Here is a 19,273-nt window from a genome sequence, read left to right on the forward strand (position 1 = left end):
AGTCTCACCTCGTGGGTGAGGGTGCTGACTTTCTGCTGCAGGTTGCCGTTCTCTGACTGCAGTAGAGTTGTCTCCTTGGACTCAAAGCTGCAGTAGGAGTTCCTGTCCTCCCCAAACTCACTGATCATAGGGAACTGGAGAGGGAGAAAGGAGCACAACATTATTTATAATTCGTACGATACAGGTCTTGTCATGTAACTTTTTTCCCACACATGCTCCATACATAACAGTATATAATAATCTTTCAATCTTGTTAGACATTACTCTTATAACTCCTATATTGTTTGAGAAATACAGAGAAAAACAGCGCACCGAGCAACAGCATAGAGTGAGTTGAGCATCTGTTTACTTGGGGAAACTCATGGTCCAAACACACCAGGACAGTCGTGAAGAGGGCACGACAATGCCTATTCCCCCTCAGGAGATTGAAAAGATTTGGCATGGGTCCTCAGATCCTCAAAAAGTTATACCGCTGCACCATTGAGAGCATCCTGACTGGTTGCATCACCGCCTGGTATGGCAACTGCTCGGCCTCCGACTGCAAGGCGCTACAGAGGGTAGTGCGAACGGCCCAGTAGATCACTGAGGCCAAGCTTCCTGCCATCTAGGACCTCTATACCAGGCGGTGGCAGAGGAAGGCCCTAAATATTGCCAAAGACTCCAGCCGTCCTAGTCATAGACTGTTCTCTCTGCTACCGCAAGTGGTACTGGATTGCCATGTCCGGGTCCAAAAGGTTTCTTAACAGCTTCTACCCTCAAGCCATAAGACTGCTGAACAGCTAATCAAATAGCTACCCGGACTATTTGCATTGACCCCCCACTTTTTTTTCTTATTTAAAAAAATAATAATTATTATATACTTTGGGGGGTATTATTATTTACGCTGCTGCTACTCGCTGTTTATTATCTATGCATAGTCACTTTACCCCTATCTATATTTACATATTACCTAAATTACCTCGACTAACCTGTACCCCCGCACATTGACTCGGTACAGGTACCCCAAGACCCCAACTATCTTTTGGTTTTCCTATTAGCCAAACAGCAGCCTTTTTTCCGGGATTTAGCATAATGCCCGACCAGGCAGGGCCTCAGGCAGTCTGTAGTGTCCATTCTGATAACCAACCTGTTTTTCTCCTGCTTATTCTACCACCTTTTAAGAAATTGCTTTTCTTTCTGATGTTTATTGTGCGTGCAGCTAAATGTAAGTGCCAAAATCCTGATGTCTTGTTGTTTGGAGCTAAATAGTGTCTGTTGTAAATATGTATCATTTCTGTTAAACTTGCTAGCTAATGCTAGCTTGTGTACTCCCGCTAGCATTAGTATTGTCATCCAGAATGCATTACTATTTAGCATGCTTATTAGCGATTAGCATTTGTTAGCATTTGTCTGTGGTGCTAGGCTATTTTTAGTAGTAGATCGATCATGCTTATTATGTTTTATAATGTTTAGATATTTCTACATTGCTCTATTGTTCTTTGTGCATCCAGCATGTGTTTGGGTCCACATAGCCTATTTAGTTGTTGACATGCAAATAGGCACATTTTTCCATACTGTGCTATAGCCTAATTTCTCCTCTTTTCTTTACAGAACCACAATTAAAATCAAATCAAATCAAATTTTATTTGTCACATGCACCGAATACAACCTTACCGTGAAATTTTTACTTACAAGCCCTTAACCAACAATGCAGTTCAAGAAATAGAGTTAATAAAATATTTACTAAATAAACTAAAGTAAAAAAAATCTAATCAATCAAAAAGCAACACAATACATTTACATAACAATAACTGTGAGTAGTAGCAGTCTAAAAACAAAGGGGGGGGGGGTTCAACGTAAATAGTCAGGGTGGCCATTTGATTAGTTTAGTTGTTCAGCAGTCTTATGGGGGTAGAAAATGTTAAGGAGTCTTTTTGTTCCTAGACTTGGCACTCCGGTACTGCTTGCCGTGCTGTAGCAGAGAGGATGGCTGGAGTCTTTGACAATTTTTGGGACTTTCCTCTAACACCGCCTAATGTACGCTAACCCCATTCTGTACTTGTGCGCAACCGCAACAGTCAAACGAGACTGCAAAGAAAACTAATGGGACTGTAGCGACTGTTTAGAAATCAAAATCTGGGGTGTGAAGTATGTTTCTATTCAAGCGTTGATTGACATGGTAATGACTCTATAGTATTGGAGAAAAGTTGAAAAAACTGACCACTCCGACACTGTACATTACACCGTGACGTGCCATGGCGTAACATACAGCACGCATAAAGCAACTAATTCTGTCTTACAGCCTCTCTCCACCAGGTGTAGCACTTCTCTCACCATTTAAAAACAAGAAAGGGACAGGGACAGGGTAAGTAGTCATTTTTTGCGTCATCACTGCAAGCTATCATGACTCTCAAAAGCCGCTGTTTACTTCTGAAGATCACTTTAGCACCGCCCTAAAAATCTGATTCAAATTCGACACAAACCTTCAAATAGGTATGTAATGACACATTATATAAACTCTTTATAGTGTTTTATTTGCATTTTAGAGACGATAAGGTGATAAGTTGGACAGATCGAGTGAAAAAAGCCGTTTCCCCACACGACATCTCTCCTTCTCACTATCACGCAATAGGTTTAGCAGCCCCACACGCCATTTTTAAAAAGACCCAACGGAGGTCATTGCCTTCTTCAATCATGCAGAGATGGGCATCATGAAGGTCTCGTCATTGATTTCGTTGGAAAGGAGAGAAATTGTGCTTTACAATGGTATTGATATTACAGTTGATCTGGAAGTATTACATTTTTTGGGTGCTAAAATAAGGTAAATTGTACGGACCAGTACGATGTACAAAAGTGAGTTAGTTTACGTTAGTATATAGGTCCTGAATGTCAGGAAGCTTGAATCCAATGATGTACCGGGACGTATGCACTACCCTCTGTCGCGCCTTACAGTCAGATGCCAAGCAGTTACCATACCAGGCGGTGATGCAACCGGTCAGGATGCTCTCGATGGTGCAGCTATAGATACTTTTGAGGATCTGGGGACCCATGCCAAATCTTTTCAGTCTTCTGAGGGGGGAAAGGTGTTGTCGTGCCCTCTTCACAACTGTCTTGGTGTGTTTGGACTAGAGGTCGACCGATTAATCGGCATGGCCGATTAATTAGGGCGGATTTCAAGTTTTCATAACAATTGGTAATCTGCATTTTTGGATGCCGATTATGGCCAATTACATTGCATTCCACGAGGAAACTGAGTGGCAGGTTGACCACCTGTTATGTGAATGCAGCAAGCAGCCAAGGTAAGTTGCTAGCTAGCATTAAACTTATCTTATAAAAAACAACCAATCTTCGCATAATCACTAGTTAACTACACATAGTTGATGATATTACTAGGTTAACTAGCTTGTCCTGCGTTGCATATAATCAATGCGGTGCCTGATAATTTATCATCGAATCACAGCCTACTTCACCAAACGAGTGATGATTTAACAAAGGCGCATTCGCAAAAAAAAAGCACAATCACTGCACGAATGTACCTAACCATAAACATCATTTGCTTTTCTTAAAATCAATACACAGAAGTATATTTTTTTAAACCTGCATATTTAGTTAAAAGAAATTCATGTTAGCAGGCAATATTAACTAGGGAAATTGTGTCACTTCTCTTGCGTTCATTGCACGCAGAGTCAGGGTATATGCAAAAGATTGGGCCGCCTGGCTCGTTGCGAACTAATTTGACAGATTGTTCCATAATTATGGCATAACATTGAAGGTTGTGCAATGTAACAGCAATATTTAGACTTAGGGTTGCCAACTGTTTGATAAAATACGTAACGGTTCCGTATTTCAGTGAAAGAATAAACGTTTTCTTTTCGAAATGATAGTTTCCGGATTTGACCATATTAATGACCAAAGGCTCGTATTTCTGTGTTTGTTATATTATAATTAAGTCTATGATTTGATATTTGATAGAGCAGTCTGACTGAGCGGTGGTAGGCAGCAGCAGGCTCGTAAGCATTCATTCAAACTTTACTGCGTTTGCCAGAAGCTCTTAGCAATGCTTGATCACAGTGCTGTTTATGAATTCAAGCCTATCAACTCCTAAGATTAGGCTGGCAATACTAAAGTGCCTATTAAAACATTCAATAGTCAAAGGTATATGAAATACAAATGGTATAGAGAGAAATAGTCGACGAGTCATAATTCCTATAATAACTGCAACCTAATATTTCTTTACTGGGAATATTGAAGAACTGTGAATATTGAACCACCAGCTTTCATATGTCCTGGCACCACACTGCCAGGACTCTGACCTCCTACCTATAGGCTGTCTCATCGTTGTCGGTGATCAGGCCTACCACTGTTGTGTCGTCAGCAAACTTAATGATGGTGTTGGAGTCATGCTTGGCCATGCAGTCGTGGGTGAACAGGGAGTACAGGAGGGGACTGAGCATGTACCCCTGAGAGGCCCCAGTGTTGAGGATCAGAGTGGCAGCTGTGTTGCTGCCTACCCTTACCACCTGGTGGCGGCCCGTCAGGAAGTCCAGGATCCAGTTGCAGAGGGAGGTGTTTAGTCCCAGGGTCCTTAGGTTAGTGATGAACTCTGTGGGTACTGAGGTGTTGAATGCCGAGCTGCAGCCAATGAATAGCACTCTCACATAGGTGTTCCTTTTGTCCCGGTGGGAAAGGGCAGTGTGGAGCAGTGATGTAAAAAGTACCGAGTAAAATCCTACTTGAGTAAAAGTCCAAAAGTAATTGGTTTTAAATATACTTAAGTATCAAAAGTAAATGTAATAGCAAAAATATACTTATGTATCATAAGTAAAAGTACATTTTCTTCCGATTTTCTTGTTTTTTAAATGTACGGATAGCCAGGGGCACACCAACACTCAGACATAATTTCCAGTCACAGCATTTGTGTTTAGTGAGTCTGCCAGATCAGATGCAGTAGGGATGACCAGGGATTTTCTCTTTAAGTGCGTGAATTAGACAATTTTCCTGTCCTGCTAAACATTCAAAATGTAACAAGTACTTTCGGTTGTCAGGGAAAATGTATGGAGTAGAAATGACATTATTTTCTTTAGGAATTTAGTGGAGTAAAAGTAAAAGTTGTCAAAAATATAAAGTACAGATCCCTCCCAAAACTACATAAGTAGTACTTTAAAGTATTTTTACTTAAGTACTTTACACCACTGGAGTGCGATTGAGATGGTGTCATCTGTGGATCCGCCAAGGCGGCATTCAAACCGGAGCGGGTCCAGGGCCTCTGTGAGCCATGACCAGCTCCCCAAAGCATCTCATGGCTACCGACATGAGTGCTACGGGGCGGTAATCATTTAGGCAGGTTACCTTGGCTTTCTTGGGCACAGGGACCATGGCGGTCTACTTGAAACACGCAGGCATTACAGACTCGGCCAGGGAGAGGTTGAAAATGTCAGTGAAGACACCCGCCAGTTGGTCCGCACATGCTTTGAGTACACATCCTGGCAATCCGTCTGGCCCCGCGGCTTTGTGAATGTTGACCTGTTTAAAGGTTTTGCCCACAGCTACGGAGAGCGTGATCACACAGTCGTCCGGAACAGCTGGTCCTCTCATGCATCCTTCAGTGTTGCTTGCCTCAAAGCAAGCACAAAAGGCATTCAGCTCGTCTGGTATTCTCGAGTCACTGGGCAGTTCGCAGCTGGGTTTACACATCCAACGAGCGTCAGAGCCAGTGCAGTAGGATTCAATCTTGGTCCTGTATCGACGCTTTGCCTGTTTGATGGTTCGTCTGAAGGCATAGTGGGATTTCTTACAAGCCAGTGTCCCGCTCCCTGAAAGCAGCAGCTCCAGCCTTTAGCTCGTTGCGGATGTTGCCTGTAATCAATGGCTTCTGGCCGGGAAATGTACGCATGGTTACTGTGGGGACGCCGCCGTCGACACACCCATCAATGAAGCCGGTGACCGAGGTGGTACACTCCTCAAATTCCACCAGATGATTCCCAAAACATAATCCAGTCTGCACCGGCAAAACAGTCCCGCAGTGTAGCATCCGCCTCATCTGACCACCTCCACATTGAGCGAGTGAGACACTATTACCTCCTGCTTTAGTCTCCGCTTTTAAGCAGGAATCAGATCTGCCAAATCGTCCCCGGTCACTAGGAGCGCTGCTTCTGGATGAGCATTTTCTTGTTTGCTTATGGCCTTATACAGCTCGTTGAGTGCGGTCTTAGTGCCAGCATCGGTTTGTGGTGGTTAATAGAAGGCTACGAATAATATAGATGTGACCTCCCTTGGTAGATAGTGTGGTCTACAGCTTATCATGAGATATTCTACCTCAGGCGAGCAATACCTCGAGACATCTTTAACCTCTCTAGGGTCGGCGGGACGAAATCGTCCCACCTACTCAACAGCCAGTTGAATCCCGTGGCGCGTTATTCAAATACCTTAGAAATGCTATTACTTCAATTTCTCAAACATATGACTATTTTACACCATTTTAAAGACAAGACTCTCGTTAATCTAACCACACTGTCCGATTTCAAAAAGGCTTTACAACGAAAGCAAAACATTATATTATGTCAGCAGAGTACCCAGCCAGAAATAATCAGACACCCATTTTTCAAGCTAGCATATAATGTCACATAAACAAAAACCACAGCTAAATGCAGCACTAACCTTTGATGATCTTCATCAGATGACAACCCTAGGACATTATGTTATACAATACATGCATGTTTTGTTCAATCAAGTTCATATTTATATCAAAAACCAGCTTTTTACATTAGCATGTGACGTTCAGAACTAGCAAACTTCCGGTGAATTTACTAAATTACTCACGATAAACGTTCACAAAAAACATAACAATTATTTTAAGAATTATAGATACAGAACTCCTCTATGCACTCGTTATGTCCGATTTTAAAATAGCTTTTTGGTGAAAGCACATTTTGCAATATTCTCAGTAGATAGCCCGGCATCACAGGGCTAGCTATTTAGACACCCACCAAGTTTAGCACTCACCAAAATCAGATTTACTATAAGAAAAATGTTATTACCTTTGCTGTCTTCGTCAGAATGCACTCCCAGGACTTCTACTTCAATAACAAATGTTGGTTTGGTCCATAATAATCCATAGTTATATCCAAATATCCTCTGTTTTGTTCGTGCGTTCAAGACACTATCCGAATGGTAAAGAAGGGTGAAAATGCACGACGCATTTTGTGACCAAAAATTTCGAAATATTCCATTACCGTACTTCGAAGCATGTCAACCACTGTTTAAAATCAATTTTTATGCCTTTTTTCTCGTAAAAAAGCGATAATATTCCGACCGGGAAAGCGTGTTTAGGTTCAAAGACGAAAGAAAATAAAACATGGGGTCGACTCGTGCATGCGCCTCAGCCCATTGTCCTCTGATAGAGCACTTACCAAAAGCGCTAATGTTTTTCAGCCAGTGGCTGGAATTACATCATTCAGCTTTTTCCCGCCTTCTGAGAGCCTATGGGAGCCGTAGGAAGTGTCACGTTACAGCAAAGATCCTCAGTCTTCAATAAACAGAGTCAAGAAGCTCAAGGAATGGTCAGAGAGGGCACTTCCTGTACAGAATCTTCTCAGGTTTTTGCCTGCCATATGAGTTCTGTTATACTTACAGACACCATTCAAACAGTTTTAGAAACTTTAGGGTGTTTTCTATCCAAAGCAAATAATTATATGCATATTCTAGTTTCTGGGCAGTAGTAATAACCAGATTAAATCGGGTATGTTTTTTTATCCGGCCGTGTAAATACTGCCCCCTACCCCCAACAGGTTAATATTAGACATCGCACACGAGCAGTTATTGACAAATAGACAAACAAACCCGCCCCTTCGTCTTACCAGACGTCACTGCTCTGTCCTGTCGAAACACAAGCCAGCGAGCTCTATATTATCCGTGTCGTTGTTCAGCCAAGTCTTGGTGAAACATAAGATATTACAGTTTTCAATGTCCCGTTGGTAGGATAGTCTTAATTGTAGATCGTCCAGTTTGTTTTCCAATGTTTTGCATGTTGGCCAATAATACCGAAGGTAGTGATGGTTTACTCACTCGCCGACGAATTCTCACAAGGCACCCAGACCGCCACCCCCTGTATTTCCATCTTTTCTTCACGCGAATGACGGGGATTTGGGCCTGGTCTCTGGGAGGCAGTATATCCTTCGCGTCGGACTCATTAAAGAAAAAAATCTTCATCCAGTTCGAGGTGAGTAATCACTGTTCTGATGTCCAGAAGCTGTTTTCGGTCATAAGAGACGGTAGCAGCAAAATTATGTTCAAAATTAGTTACAAAAAATGCAAAAAAAATAACAAAATAGCACAGTTGGTTAGGACCCTGTAAAACTAGTATTATTAGAAAGAGTGGTGTTGAATGAATTTGTTCTTAACCTGTTAGGGCTAGGGGGCAGCATTGACACGGCTGGATAAAAAACATACCCGATTTAATCTGGTTACCACTCCTACTCAGTAACTAGAATATGCATATACTTATTACATATGGATAGAAAACACCCTAAATTTTCTAAAACTGTTTGAATGGTGTCTGTGAGTATAACAGAACTCAAATGGCAGGTCAAAACCTGAGAGATTCCTTTACAGGAAGTGGCCTGTCTGACCATTTGTTGAACTTCTTTTCCATCTCTATCATTTACTAAGGATCTCTGCTCTAACGTGACACTTCCCACGTCTTCCATAGGCTCTCAGAGCCCGGGAAAAAACAGAATGTCGTCATTCCAGCCCCAGGCTGAAACACATTATCGCCTTTCTCAAGTGGCCCATCAAGAGACACTAGCTTATGCGCGTGACCCCGACCGCCCCCGCCTTTGGGATTTTTTCCTCTGTTTGCCGAAAAGGAGATTCCCTGTCGGAATATTATCGCTTTTCTACGAGAAAAATGTCGTAAAAATTGATTTTAAACAGCGGTTGACATGCTTCGAAGTACGGTCATGGAATACTTAGAATTTTATTGTCACGAATTGCGCCAAGCGCGTGACACTTCTTTACTATTTCGGATAGTGTCTGGAACGCACGAACAAAACGCCGCTATTCGGATATAACGATGGATTATTTTGGACCAAACCAACATTTGTTATTGAAGTAGCTGTCCTGGGTGTGTATTCTGACGAAGACAACAAAAGGTAATGAAATTTTTATAATAGTAAATATGATTATGGTGAGTGCTAAACTTGCCGGGTGTCTAAATAGCGAGCCCGTGATGCCTGGGCTATGTACTTAGAATATTGCAAAATGTGCTTTCACCAAAAAGCTATTTTAAAATCGGACATATCGAGTGCATAGAGGAGGTCTGTATCTATAATTCTTAAAATAATTGTTATGCTTTTGTGAACGTTTATCGTGAGTAATTTAGTAAAATGTTAGCGAATTCCCCGGAAGTTTGCGGGGGGTATGCTAGTTCTGAACGTCACATGCTAATGTAAAAAGCTGGTTTTTGATATAAATATGAACTTGATTGAACAAAACATGCATGTATTGTATAACATAATGTCCTAGGGTTGTCATCTGATGAAGATCATCAAAGGTGAGTGCTGCATTTAGCTGTCTTCTGGGTTTTGGTGACATTATATGCTGGCTTGAAAAATGGGTGTCTGATTATTTCTGGCTTGGTACTCTGCTGACATAATCTTATGTTTTGCTTTCGCTGTAAAGCATTTTTGAAATCGGACAGTGTGGTTAGATAAAGGAGAGTCTTGTCTTTAAAATGCTGTGAAATAGTCATATGTTTGAAAAATTGAAGTTTTTGTATTTTTGAGGAATTTGTCATTCGCGCCACGCCTATCATTGGATATTGGAGCAGGTGTTCCGCTAGCGGAACGTCTAGATGTAAGAGGTTAAATTACCACACAACCAAGAGCCAACTTCAAGAGATGTGTGAACCCCATCAAGAAACCCATTCCAACCCTCCTTAACTTGGCAGAAGGGCTCGAGTACGAGGTGAGAGTGCAAGTAGATGGCACACAGTTCAGTAGCAACCAAAGCAGGGACCACCCTAGCTCACGCCGAGATCAGTGTAAAGACAAATCCTTCCCCAAGACCACCACCATCCTCCACGGAGGTGAGCATAGAAAGGATGAAGTCAGTCTCTGCACAGAACCAGTCTCCGCAGGAAAGGTCACGGGAGAAGCCAAAAAAGTATTGTCTGTTCTACATCACCACCGAGCATTACATGAATCAATGCACCAATTTTCAGCTCCTTTACAAAGAACAGAAAGAATCCTGGATCAAGACAAATGAAAGATGTTGGAAGTGTGGACGCGAACACCAAGCAGCTCAGTGTACTCTCAAGGCTAAGTGCAAGAAGTGCAAGAAGAAGCATCTTGAGATTGTCCATGAGGTCAATACTAGCCCGACTGCTACAAAGAATGCTAGCACGAATGCTATGAAGACAGCCAGCACAAAGGCGCCAACAGAGAGCATTTGCCTGGTGAGCTCCACTCCAGGCTCTCTATGTTGATCGACCTTCCGGCAGCAGCAAGGTGCTGCTGAAGATGAGTTGAGTCATCTTGCGGAGGGCAACAAGTCACTTGACACGTACGCCCTGTTGCACTATACTTCTACCCGAAACAGCAGAGCAGCTAGCCCTCCAAGGCAATCAAGAGGACTTGGCACCTTGTACGGTGCATCAAGATGTCAATCAACCATGGAGCTTCTGTGTCATTCTCTGTGGACCCTGTTACTCAACCAAACAGGTCCTTTGACATCCACAGAGCCTTCACAGCTGAAGAGTTGGGCCTTGCACCGCATACCTTCCCGGTCAAAGCCCTTCAGAAAAGATATCGGCACCTCAAAGGCCTACCCCTTCAACCACTGGATCAGGTGCAGCCATTACTGCTCATCGGATCAGACTATCCCCATCTAATCACTCCGACAGAGCCAGTGTATTTGGGTCCCCCTGGTGGACCTGCCGCCATCAAGACTCAGCTCGGATGGACCCTTCAAGGCCCTTCAAAGTTCCTGCAGCAAAGACTTGCTCCACAACAATGCCTTCATACATCCCTTGTCTCTCCATCTGCAGAGCTCTTCAGCCATGTAGAGAAGCTCTGACAGTTGGATACCCTACAGTACAGGAGTGAGAAGCTCGTCACACGGTCCAGACAAGATGTAGAAGACATGCATCTACTGGAGGAGAAGACAGAGTCGAACTTTAGTGAGCCGTAGAAGATGTGCGCTTTTCTGTAGAACGTCTACAAAGCCTCCCCTCTGCAGATGAACCCAAGAAACTGGTGGACAAGCTGAAGCACCTTCTTGCTGAGGGAGGATTCGATCTACGCCAGTGGGCCAGCAACCTTCCAGCAGTCATCGAACACCCACCTCAAGAACAGGTCGGAGAGCAGTGAGCTGTGGTTCACCCAGGATGGCGTGGAACCCCAAGAGCACACCCTTGGATTATGATGGTAATGTCTGTCTGACACTCTTGGCTACAAGCAAGGTCACATGGAGAAAGTTGAACCCACCATGCTAAACATATATCGGATCCTTGCCAGCCAGTACGATCCATTTGGCCTCGGTGTCCCATACACCACACAGGCCAAGGTTGTGGTCCAGAAGCTCTAGACCAAGAAAAGAGTGTGCGATGACCCAGACCTACCTGAAGATCTTCTCCAAGCGTGGCTTATTTGTGAGAACAAACTTCCACAGCTGTCTCAGGTCACACTACCAAGGTGTTACATCAGCCTCGACATGGATCTCCCAACGAGCAAAATAAGTGTTCAAGTCTTCAATGATGCCTCAGAACGTGCATACGGTGCCATCGCATACCTCTGTACTGAAGACACCAATGGACAGATCCAAGTGGTATTCCTTGCAGCAAGATCAAGAGTGGCCCCAAAATGACAACAGTTGATGCCAAGACTTGAGCTCTGCGCTGCACTCACTGGTGCCCAGTTGGCCGTGGTCATCAGAAAATAACTCACCCTGGAAATCCATGAGGTCACGTACTGGTCGGATTCTACAACAGTCTTAACCTGGCTCTAGTCACACTCCTGCAGATACAAAGTATTTGTAGGCACAAGAGTCGCAGAAATACAAGAGCTCACGGACCCCCAGGCCTGGCATTGCATGGACATGGAGAGAAATCCGGATGACGATATCACATGCGGCAAGATGCTGTCTCAGCTTTCAGAACACAACCGTTGGAGTCAAGGTCCTCCATTCCTGTGGCAGTACCTCCTGACAAAGCAAAGGAGCTGCGGAAGCCTACCTTCTGTGGACTCCTGTCAGCGGACTTCACGTTGTCTCTCTATGATGTTGCCCAGTTCAACACTTTCCATGAGCTGGTGGAAGCCACAGTGCAGTTGCTACATGGGGCGGCCAGTAGTGCAGACAGCCCTTCAGTTGATGATTTCAAGCAAGCAGAACTCGAAGTACTCAGACATGCTCAGTCTGAGAGCTTCCCAGAAGACCTCTCCCTACTAGAGGCAGGGAAGCCAATCCCTCCGAGCAGCCATCTGGTGAAGCTGGCCCCGGAGTATGACAATGACACCAGACTGATACCGTGTTGGAGATTGCCTTTGGAGGTGGTTCTGGACCCAGGTCATCCACTCACCAGGTTGTAGATCAAGAAATATAATGAGCAGCTGAGGCACCCAGGACCAGAGTTACTGAGTTACGTCGAAGGTTCTGGATTCTGAGAGGGAGGGCACCCATTTGCTGTTTTCAGCTTGGCTGCACCGGATGCAGGATGTGGCGAGGCCAGCCAGATGTGCCTAGGATGGTTGACCTGCCTCCAGCCCAACTGTGGCTCCACAAGCCCACATTTTATTCTACAGGCGTGGACTGCTTTGGACCATATATCATCAAGATTGGCCGAAGAAATTAAAAGAGAAGGGGCATCATCTTTAAGTCCATGACCACCCGGGCTGCACAAGTGGATCTACTGACGAACATGGATTCCAGTTCCTTAATCGCTCAAAGAGGAAAGCCCTTTGAGTTTCTGTCCGATCAAGGAACAAATTTCAAGGGAGTGGAGCGAGAGCTACAGGAGGCCTTCACGAGTCTCCATCCACAGTTCCAGGAACAGTTAGCCAGTCAGAAGATTCGCTTCGCCTTCAACCCACCAAGTGCACCACACTTTGGAGGATGCTGGGAGAGAGAGATCAGATCCATCAAGACTGCCCTGCAAACCACCCATGGTGCACAGAATATCTCTGAAGAGGTACTGAGGACTGTCCTAATCGAAATAGAAGGGATCTTGAACTCCAATCCCTTGGGATATGTGTCATCGGACATTGCGGATCCGGATCCAATCACTCCAAACTCTCTTCTCATGGGGCGGCCAGACTCATCACTACAACAGGTGGTCTACCCAGAGTCTGAACTGCTCAGTCGCAAAAAATGGAGACACAGCCAGGTTCTAGCCGACCATTTCTGGCACTGCTTCACATGGAACTACTTACCTGCACTTCAAGGCCGCCATAAGTGGCACAAGGATAAGAAAGACCTTGTAGTTTGGACGGTTATGATGATCGTGGATGATCAGTCTCATAGGGCACTCTGGCAAGTTGGAACTATCAAGTAAGTTATCCATGGAGCAGACGGGAAAATGAGGACAGCAGAGATCCAAGTCAAGGACAGAACCTACGTCAGGCATGTTGCTCGACTCATCCAGCTGTCCATCCTTCCTCAAGAAGCTACTGACCCTTAGCTGGCTTGTCAGTTGAAGCAAATATGTATAACACATTTGCGTGTGGCTGTAAAAACAGCCAGCTCATCTCTTTTCCAAGAGCCCAACTTTCTTTTGGTTTACCTATTGGAATAAGGTCACACCAATCATTATAATTTTATTAGCCTATCAGCATCCTTTTTTCCCGGGACTTAGCATAATATCCGACCTGGCAGGGCCTCAGGCAGTTTGTAGTTTCCATTCTGATGACCAGCCTGTTTTTCTCTCCTGCTTATTCTACTGCCTTAGAAGAAATTGCTTTTCTTTTTGATGTTTATTGTGCGAGCATCTAAATGTAAGTGCCAAAATCCTGATGTCTTGTTGTTTGGAGCTAAATAGTGTCTGTTATAAATATGTACCATTTGTGTAAACTTGCTAGCTAGCTACCTAGCTTGCGTACTCCTGCTAGCATTAGCATTGTCATCCGGAATGCATGACTATTTAGCATGCTTATTAGCGATTAGCGATTTGGTTGTAGATCGCTCATGCTTATTATGTTTTCAAATGTGTAGATATTTCTACATTGCTCTATTGTTCTTTGTGCATCTAGCATGTGTTTGAGTCCACATAGTCTGTTTAAATGTTGACATGCAAATAGGCAAATTTTCCCATACTGTGCTATAGCCTAAGTTCTCCTCTTTTCTTTACAGAACCACAATTAGTATCAGAGAGAGTGGTGTTGTATGTGTGTGTGCGTGTGTGGATCTTCATTAAACCCTTGAACTGGAACTACTGCTTCCTCGTGTTCTGAACGGAACACAATGTGGTGGTTGCTACCGGCCAAAAATCCAGCACCTACATTTTTTATTCCTTTTTATTGGTCCTTTGAATTCATAAACAACCCATATTTTTCAGTATTCCTACAACTGTTGAATTCGGCACGTGACAAATAACATTTGATTTGATTTGACTTCACACAAAGACAGAACAACACACGTTATATAATATAACCAGAAATCACATGAGTGTTTCCATCTTAATGCATATCTCTTTTGGAGTGCCACAATTTGACTGAATTAAATCATCCAATGATATTGATGTGAGGACCAAACAAACATTTTCCATTTAGAGAAACACCTCTTTCTACTTAGACTGAATTAGCAGAGTGTGTTGTAGCTCTGGAAGGAACTCTTCAGGGCCACACAGTCCTTACACTGTGAGGCACCAGCCACTCTAAACTCTCTACTTGTCAGCTACCTTACTCTTAGCCAGTCTTAAAGTTGGAGAACATTTTCCAACATTTTCATATCTGATACTCAGATTCAGACCATTTATTCAATTTTGGAAAGACCAATCGCATTATCTTGCATGCGAACTGGCCAGCTATTAAATTTTGTCTCTTTGTCTGTCACAAGAGACTAATTCAGTACTAACAAAATCAATACATTAGTTTTTTGCGTGATTCAAACTGAACAAACTGTTCCTTTAATAAATAATTTATAACCATTTCACTGAAATGCAACCTAGTGGCAAAGCCTTGAGTGCCAGCTGCTCTGTTATGGACAGGTGTGTTAGTGAGTGACTGAGCGTACACACATCTGGGGAGGCAGTACAGACAAAACAAGCAATCTGAAGGCCCGAGGGCACTCTCTTCATCACCCTACCTCTCTCTTCTTCTCTTTCTCTCTCTCTCATGCCCTTCTCTCTCACGTTCTCTTTCTCCCTCATTTGCACTCTGTCCTTTGTCATTCAGCCATCGCACTTCTCCCTCTCTCTCTCTTCCCTCCCTCCATCCCTCTCTCTCTCCCTCAACTGTTCTCTCTCCTCTCTTTCATCTCATCTGCAGTGTTCTCGCCCACATTACAGTCACCCTGCCAGGTGGGACAGCTCAGAGAGTTCATCTGCTGCACCAGCTGTGTCCCTCTACACCACTACTCTGCTACTCCATGCACATAGAGAGCATGAGTGGCACATCACTGACTCAGCACAATATCACCACTGATGAGATACAGAGACCCTCGTCCCTCACACACAACATGCAACAGTGTTAGTGGTCAATATAGGGAATATTGAAGCTAGATTAGCCAGTAAGTTAGCCAGACTTATTCCACTCCTCTAACTCCGATTCCAGGAGTTTTTCCTTCCCAGAAAAATCTCAGAGCTCTCTCTAACTAGAGTTTAGATTATTTCTTGGTCAAGTCACATGGTCAGGATCAGGAAAAGCTCATATGCCAAATCGGCTCTTAGCCCTACCTTGATCTCGTAGATCTTGAGCTTCCTCTTGATGCCACTGTTCTCTCTCTCCAGGCCCGCGAGCCGTGTCTTGATGTCCTGGTAGGCGGTGATGAGGGCGAAGTGGGAGACGGAGTACATATCATCAGGGAGGGATGAGGAGGACCAGCCTACGTCGCCACAGCTGTCCTCCTTCAAGCCCTCGCCACCTCCCAGTAGCCTCAGCTCACCACCGAATAGAGATTCCATTGCTCAGAGCCTCAACCTGTCAGGATAGAACGAGACAGAGAGAGAGAGAGAGAGAGAGAGAGAGAGATGATTAGTATGAAGATACAGTATGTAGAAACACTATGTGTGGTGTGAGGCCAAGAGTTTTTTTCCTGACCATATTTCCTGGAAAGGAACAACTCTGGGCCCTAGTTATAGTCTGTGAAAGGGGTACGTGTTTCAGTCTTAAGGGCAATTGTGCAGCAGGAGGCAAAACAATATTTTTACATTTACATTTACGTCATTTAGCAGAAGCTCTTATTCAGAGCGACTTTTTCCCATAATGCCCCTTCATCCTGGCATATGCTTCAAAATATATTAAAGTTAGGGGAGTTAGTGTCCTTGCCTGTTTTTAAGATTCTCATTGACAACACTGTTTGATAGCTGCAGTTTTTGTCTAATATTCAATTGTATCCGTAACTTGTGACACTTTGTCTTTTGTGTGTATTTAGTATTTTATTGTAATATTTCTATTTCCCTGTTTTGCCTTCTTGCCAGGTCGCCCTCGCAAAATAGTTTTTTATCCTCAATGGGTCCTACCTGGTTATATAAAGGTTAAATAAAAATAATTTTTAAAAGTTCAAGGTGCAAAATCTGGTGTAGGTTTATTAAATAAAAGGTGCTACAAAATTAAGGTGGGCAAAATATTTACAAAAACCCTCACAAAAGTACAAAAACACAACAACAAAAGAAGAAAACACTGAAAGGGTCCATAAAGGACTAGCCCTAAGCACGCATTTCTGCCTGTACAACTCACTTAGCACAGGTGGGTCTACCAGGATCTGAGCACCCTCCCCAAGAGCAATGCTAACACTAGCAAAAATGACAAACTTCACCTAAACATACACTACCGTTCAAAAGTTCGAGGTCACTTAAAAATGTTGCTTTTATTTTTTAAATAAAAGCAAATTGCTAAGAAACTGAAGATCTCGTACAATGCTGTGTACTACTCCCTTCATAGAATAGCGTAAACTGTCTCTAACCAGAATAGAAAGAGGAGTGGGAGGCCCCTGTGCACAATTGAGCAAGAGGACAAGTACATTAGAGTGTCTAGTTTGAGGAACAGAAGCCTCACAAGTCCTCAACTGGCACCTTCATTAAATACTCCCCGCAAAACACCAGTCTCAACGTCAACAGTGAAGAGGCAAATCTGGGATGCTGGCCTAGGCAGAGTTCCTCTGTCCAGTGTCTGTGTTCTTTTGCCCATCTTAATCTTTTATTTTTATTGGCGAGTCTTAGATATGGCTTTTTCTTTGCAACTCTGCCTAGAAGGCCAGCACACCGGAATTCCTGGCACCACTTCGCCAGGGCCCTTACCTCCTCCCTGCAGGCTGTCTCGTGATTGTTGGTAATGAGGCGTACAGCTGTTGTGTAGTCTGCAAAATTGATGATTGAGTTGGAGGCATGCATGGTCACGCAGTCATTGGTGAACAGGGAGTACAGGAGGGGGCTGAACAGGCACAGTTGTGGGGCCCCTGTGTTGAAGATCAGCGTAGTGGAGGTGTTGAGGGCAGGCGTCAGGAAGTCCAGGACCCAGTTATACAGGGCAGGGTTCAGACCCAGGGCCCCGAGCTTAATGATGAGCTTGGAGGAAACTATGGTGTTGAAGACTAAGCTATAGTCAATGAACAGCATTCTTCCATAGGTATTCCTTTTGTCCAGATGGGATAGGACAGTGTGCAGCGCAATGGCGAGTGCATCGTATGTAGATCTATTGGGGTGGTATGCAAATTTAATGGGTCTAGGGTGTCAGGTAAGGTAGAGGTAATAAGATCCTTAACTAGCCTCTCAAAGAACTTTATGATGACAGAAGTTAGTGCTGCGGGGCGATAGTCATTTAGTTCAGTTACCTTTGCTTTCTTGGTTACAGGAACAAGGGTGGAGATCTTGAAGCAAGTGGGGACAGCAGACTGGGATAGGGAGAGATTGAATATGTCCGTAAACACTCTAGCCGGCTGATCTGCGCATTCTATGAGGACGCATCTAGGGATGCCGTCTGGGCCGGCAGCCTTACAAGGGTTAACATGTTTAAATGTCTTACTCGCGTCGGCCACGGAAAACGAGAGCCCGCAGTCCTTGGGAGCGGGCCACGCCGGTGGCACTGTGTTATCCTCAAAGCGGGCGAAGGAGGTGTTTAGCTTGTCCGGGAGCAAGACGTCGATGTCCGCAACATGGCTGGTTTTCCCTTTGTAATCCGTGATTGTCTGTAGTCCCTGCCACATACATCTCATGTTTGAGCCGTTGAATTGCGACTGTTTGATTGTCTTACGGAGGGAATAACTGCACTGTTTGTATTCAACCATATTCCAAATCACCTTGCCATGGTTAAATGCAGTTGTTTGCACTTTCAGTTTTGCGCGAATACTGCCATCTATCTATCCACAGCTTCTGATTTGGGTAGGTTTTAATAGTCACAGTGGGAATAACATCCACTATATACTTCCTGATGAACTCAGTCACCATGTCAGTGTATATGTTGATGTTATTCTCAGAGGCTACTCGGAACATATCCCAGTCCGCGTGATCAAAACAAGCTTGGAGCATGGATACCGATCGGTCAGACCAGCGTTGAATAGACCTTAGCACAGGTACTTCCTGTTTGAGTTTCTGCCTATAGGAAGGGATGAGCAAAATGGAGTCATGATCTGATTTGCGAAAGGGAGGGCAGGGGAGGGCCTTGTAGGCATCCCGGAAGTTGGAGTAGCAGTGGTTGAGTGTTTTAGCAGTGCAAGTACTACAATCAATGTGTTGGTAAAACTTCGGTACCGTTTTCCTCAAATTTGCTTTGTTAAAATCCCCAGCTACAATAAATGCAGCCTCAGGATATGTGTTTTCCAGTTTGCACAAAGTCCAATGTAGTTCCTTGAGGGCTGTTGTGTTGCCTTTGTTGCCTTTGTTGCCTTCACTCCTTTGTTGCCTTGGCCATGTGTTTTGGGTCATTGTCATGCTGGAATACCCATCCACGACCCATTTTCAATGCCCTGGCTGAGGGAAGGAGGTTCTCACCCAAGATTTGACGGTACATGGCCCCGTCCATCGTCCCTTTGATGCGGTGAAGTTGTCCTGTCCCCTTAGCAGAAAAACACCCCCAAAGCATAATGTTTCCACCTCCATGTTTGACGGTGGGGATGGTGTTCTTGGGGTCATAGGCAGCATTCCTCCTCC

General features: G+C 44.1%; 1 protein-coding gene across 1 annotated transcript in view; it reads right to left on the reverse strand.

The window, feature by feature from the left end:
• The window catches only part of LOC106589293 (TANK-binding kinase 1-binding protein 1), a 110,899-nt gene that overhangs the window by 38,623 nt on the left and 53,003 nt on the right, over positions 1 to 19,273 (reverse strand). The window contains exons 2-3 of the mRNA XM_014179075.3: positions 15,863 to 16,106; positions 9 to 134 (exon numbers count right to left, since the gene is read on the reverse strand). Coding sequence (XP_014034550.2) covers positions 9 to 134; positions 15,863 to 16,090 — 354 coding nt within the window. The 5' untranslated portion in view covers positions 16,091 to 16,106. The remainder of the gene's footprint in view (positions 1 to 8; positions 135 to 15,862; positions 16,107 to 19,273) is intronic.

Source organism: Salmo salar, chromosome 28 (assembly GCF_965601325.2).
Source record: "Salmo salar chromosome 28, fSalSal1, whole genome shotgun sequence".
Taxonomy (NCBI): domain Eukaryota; kingdom Metazoa; phylum Chordata; class Actinopteri; order Salmoniformes; family Salmonidae; genus Salmo; species Salmo salar.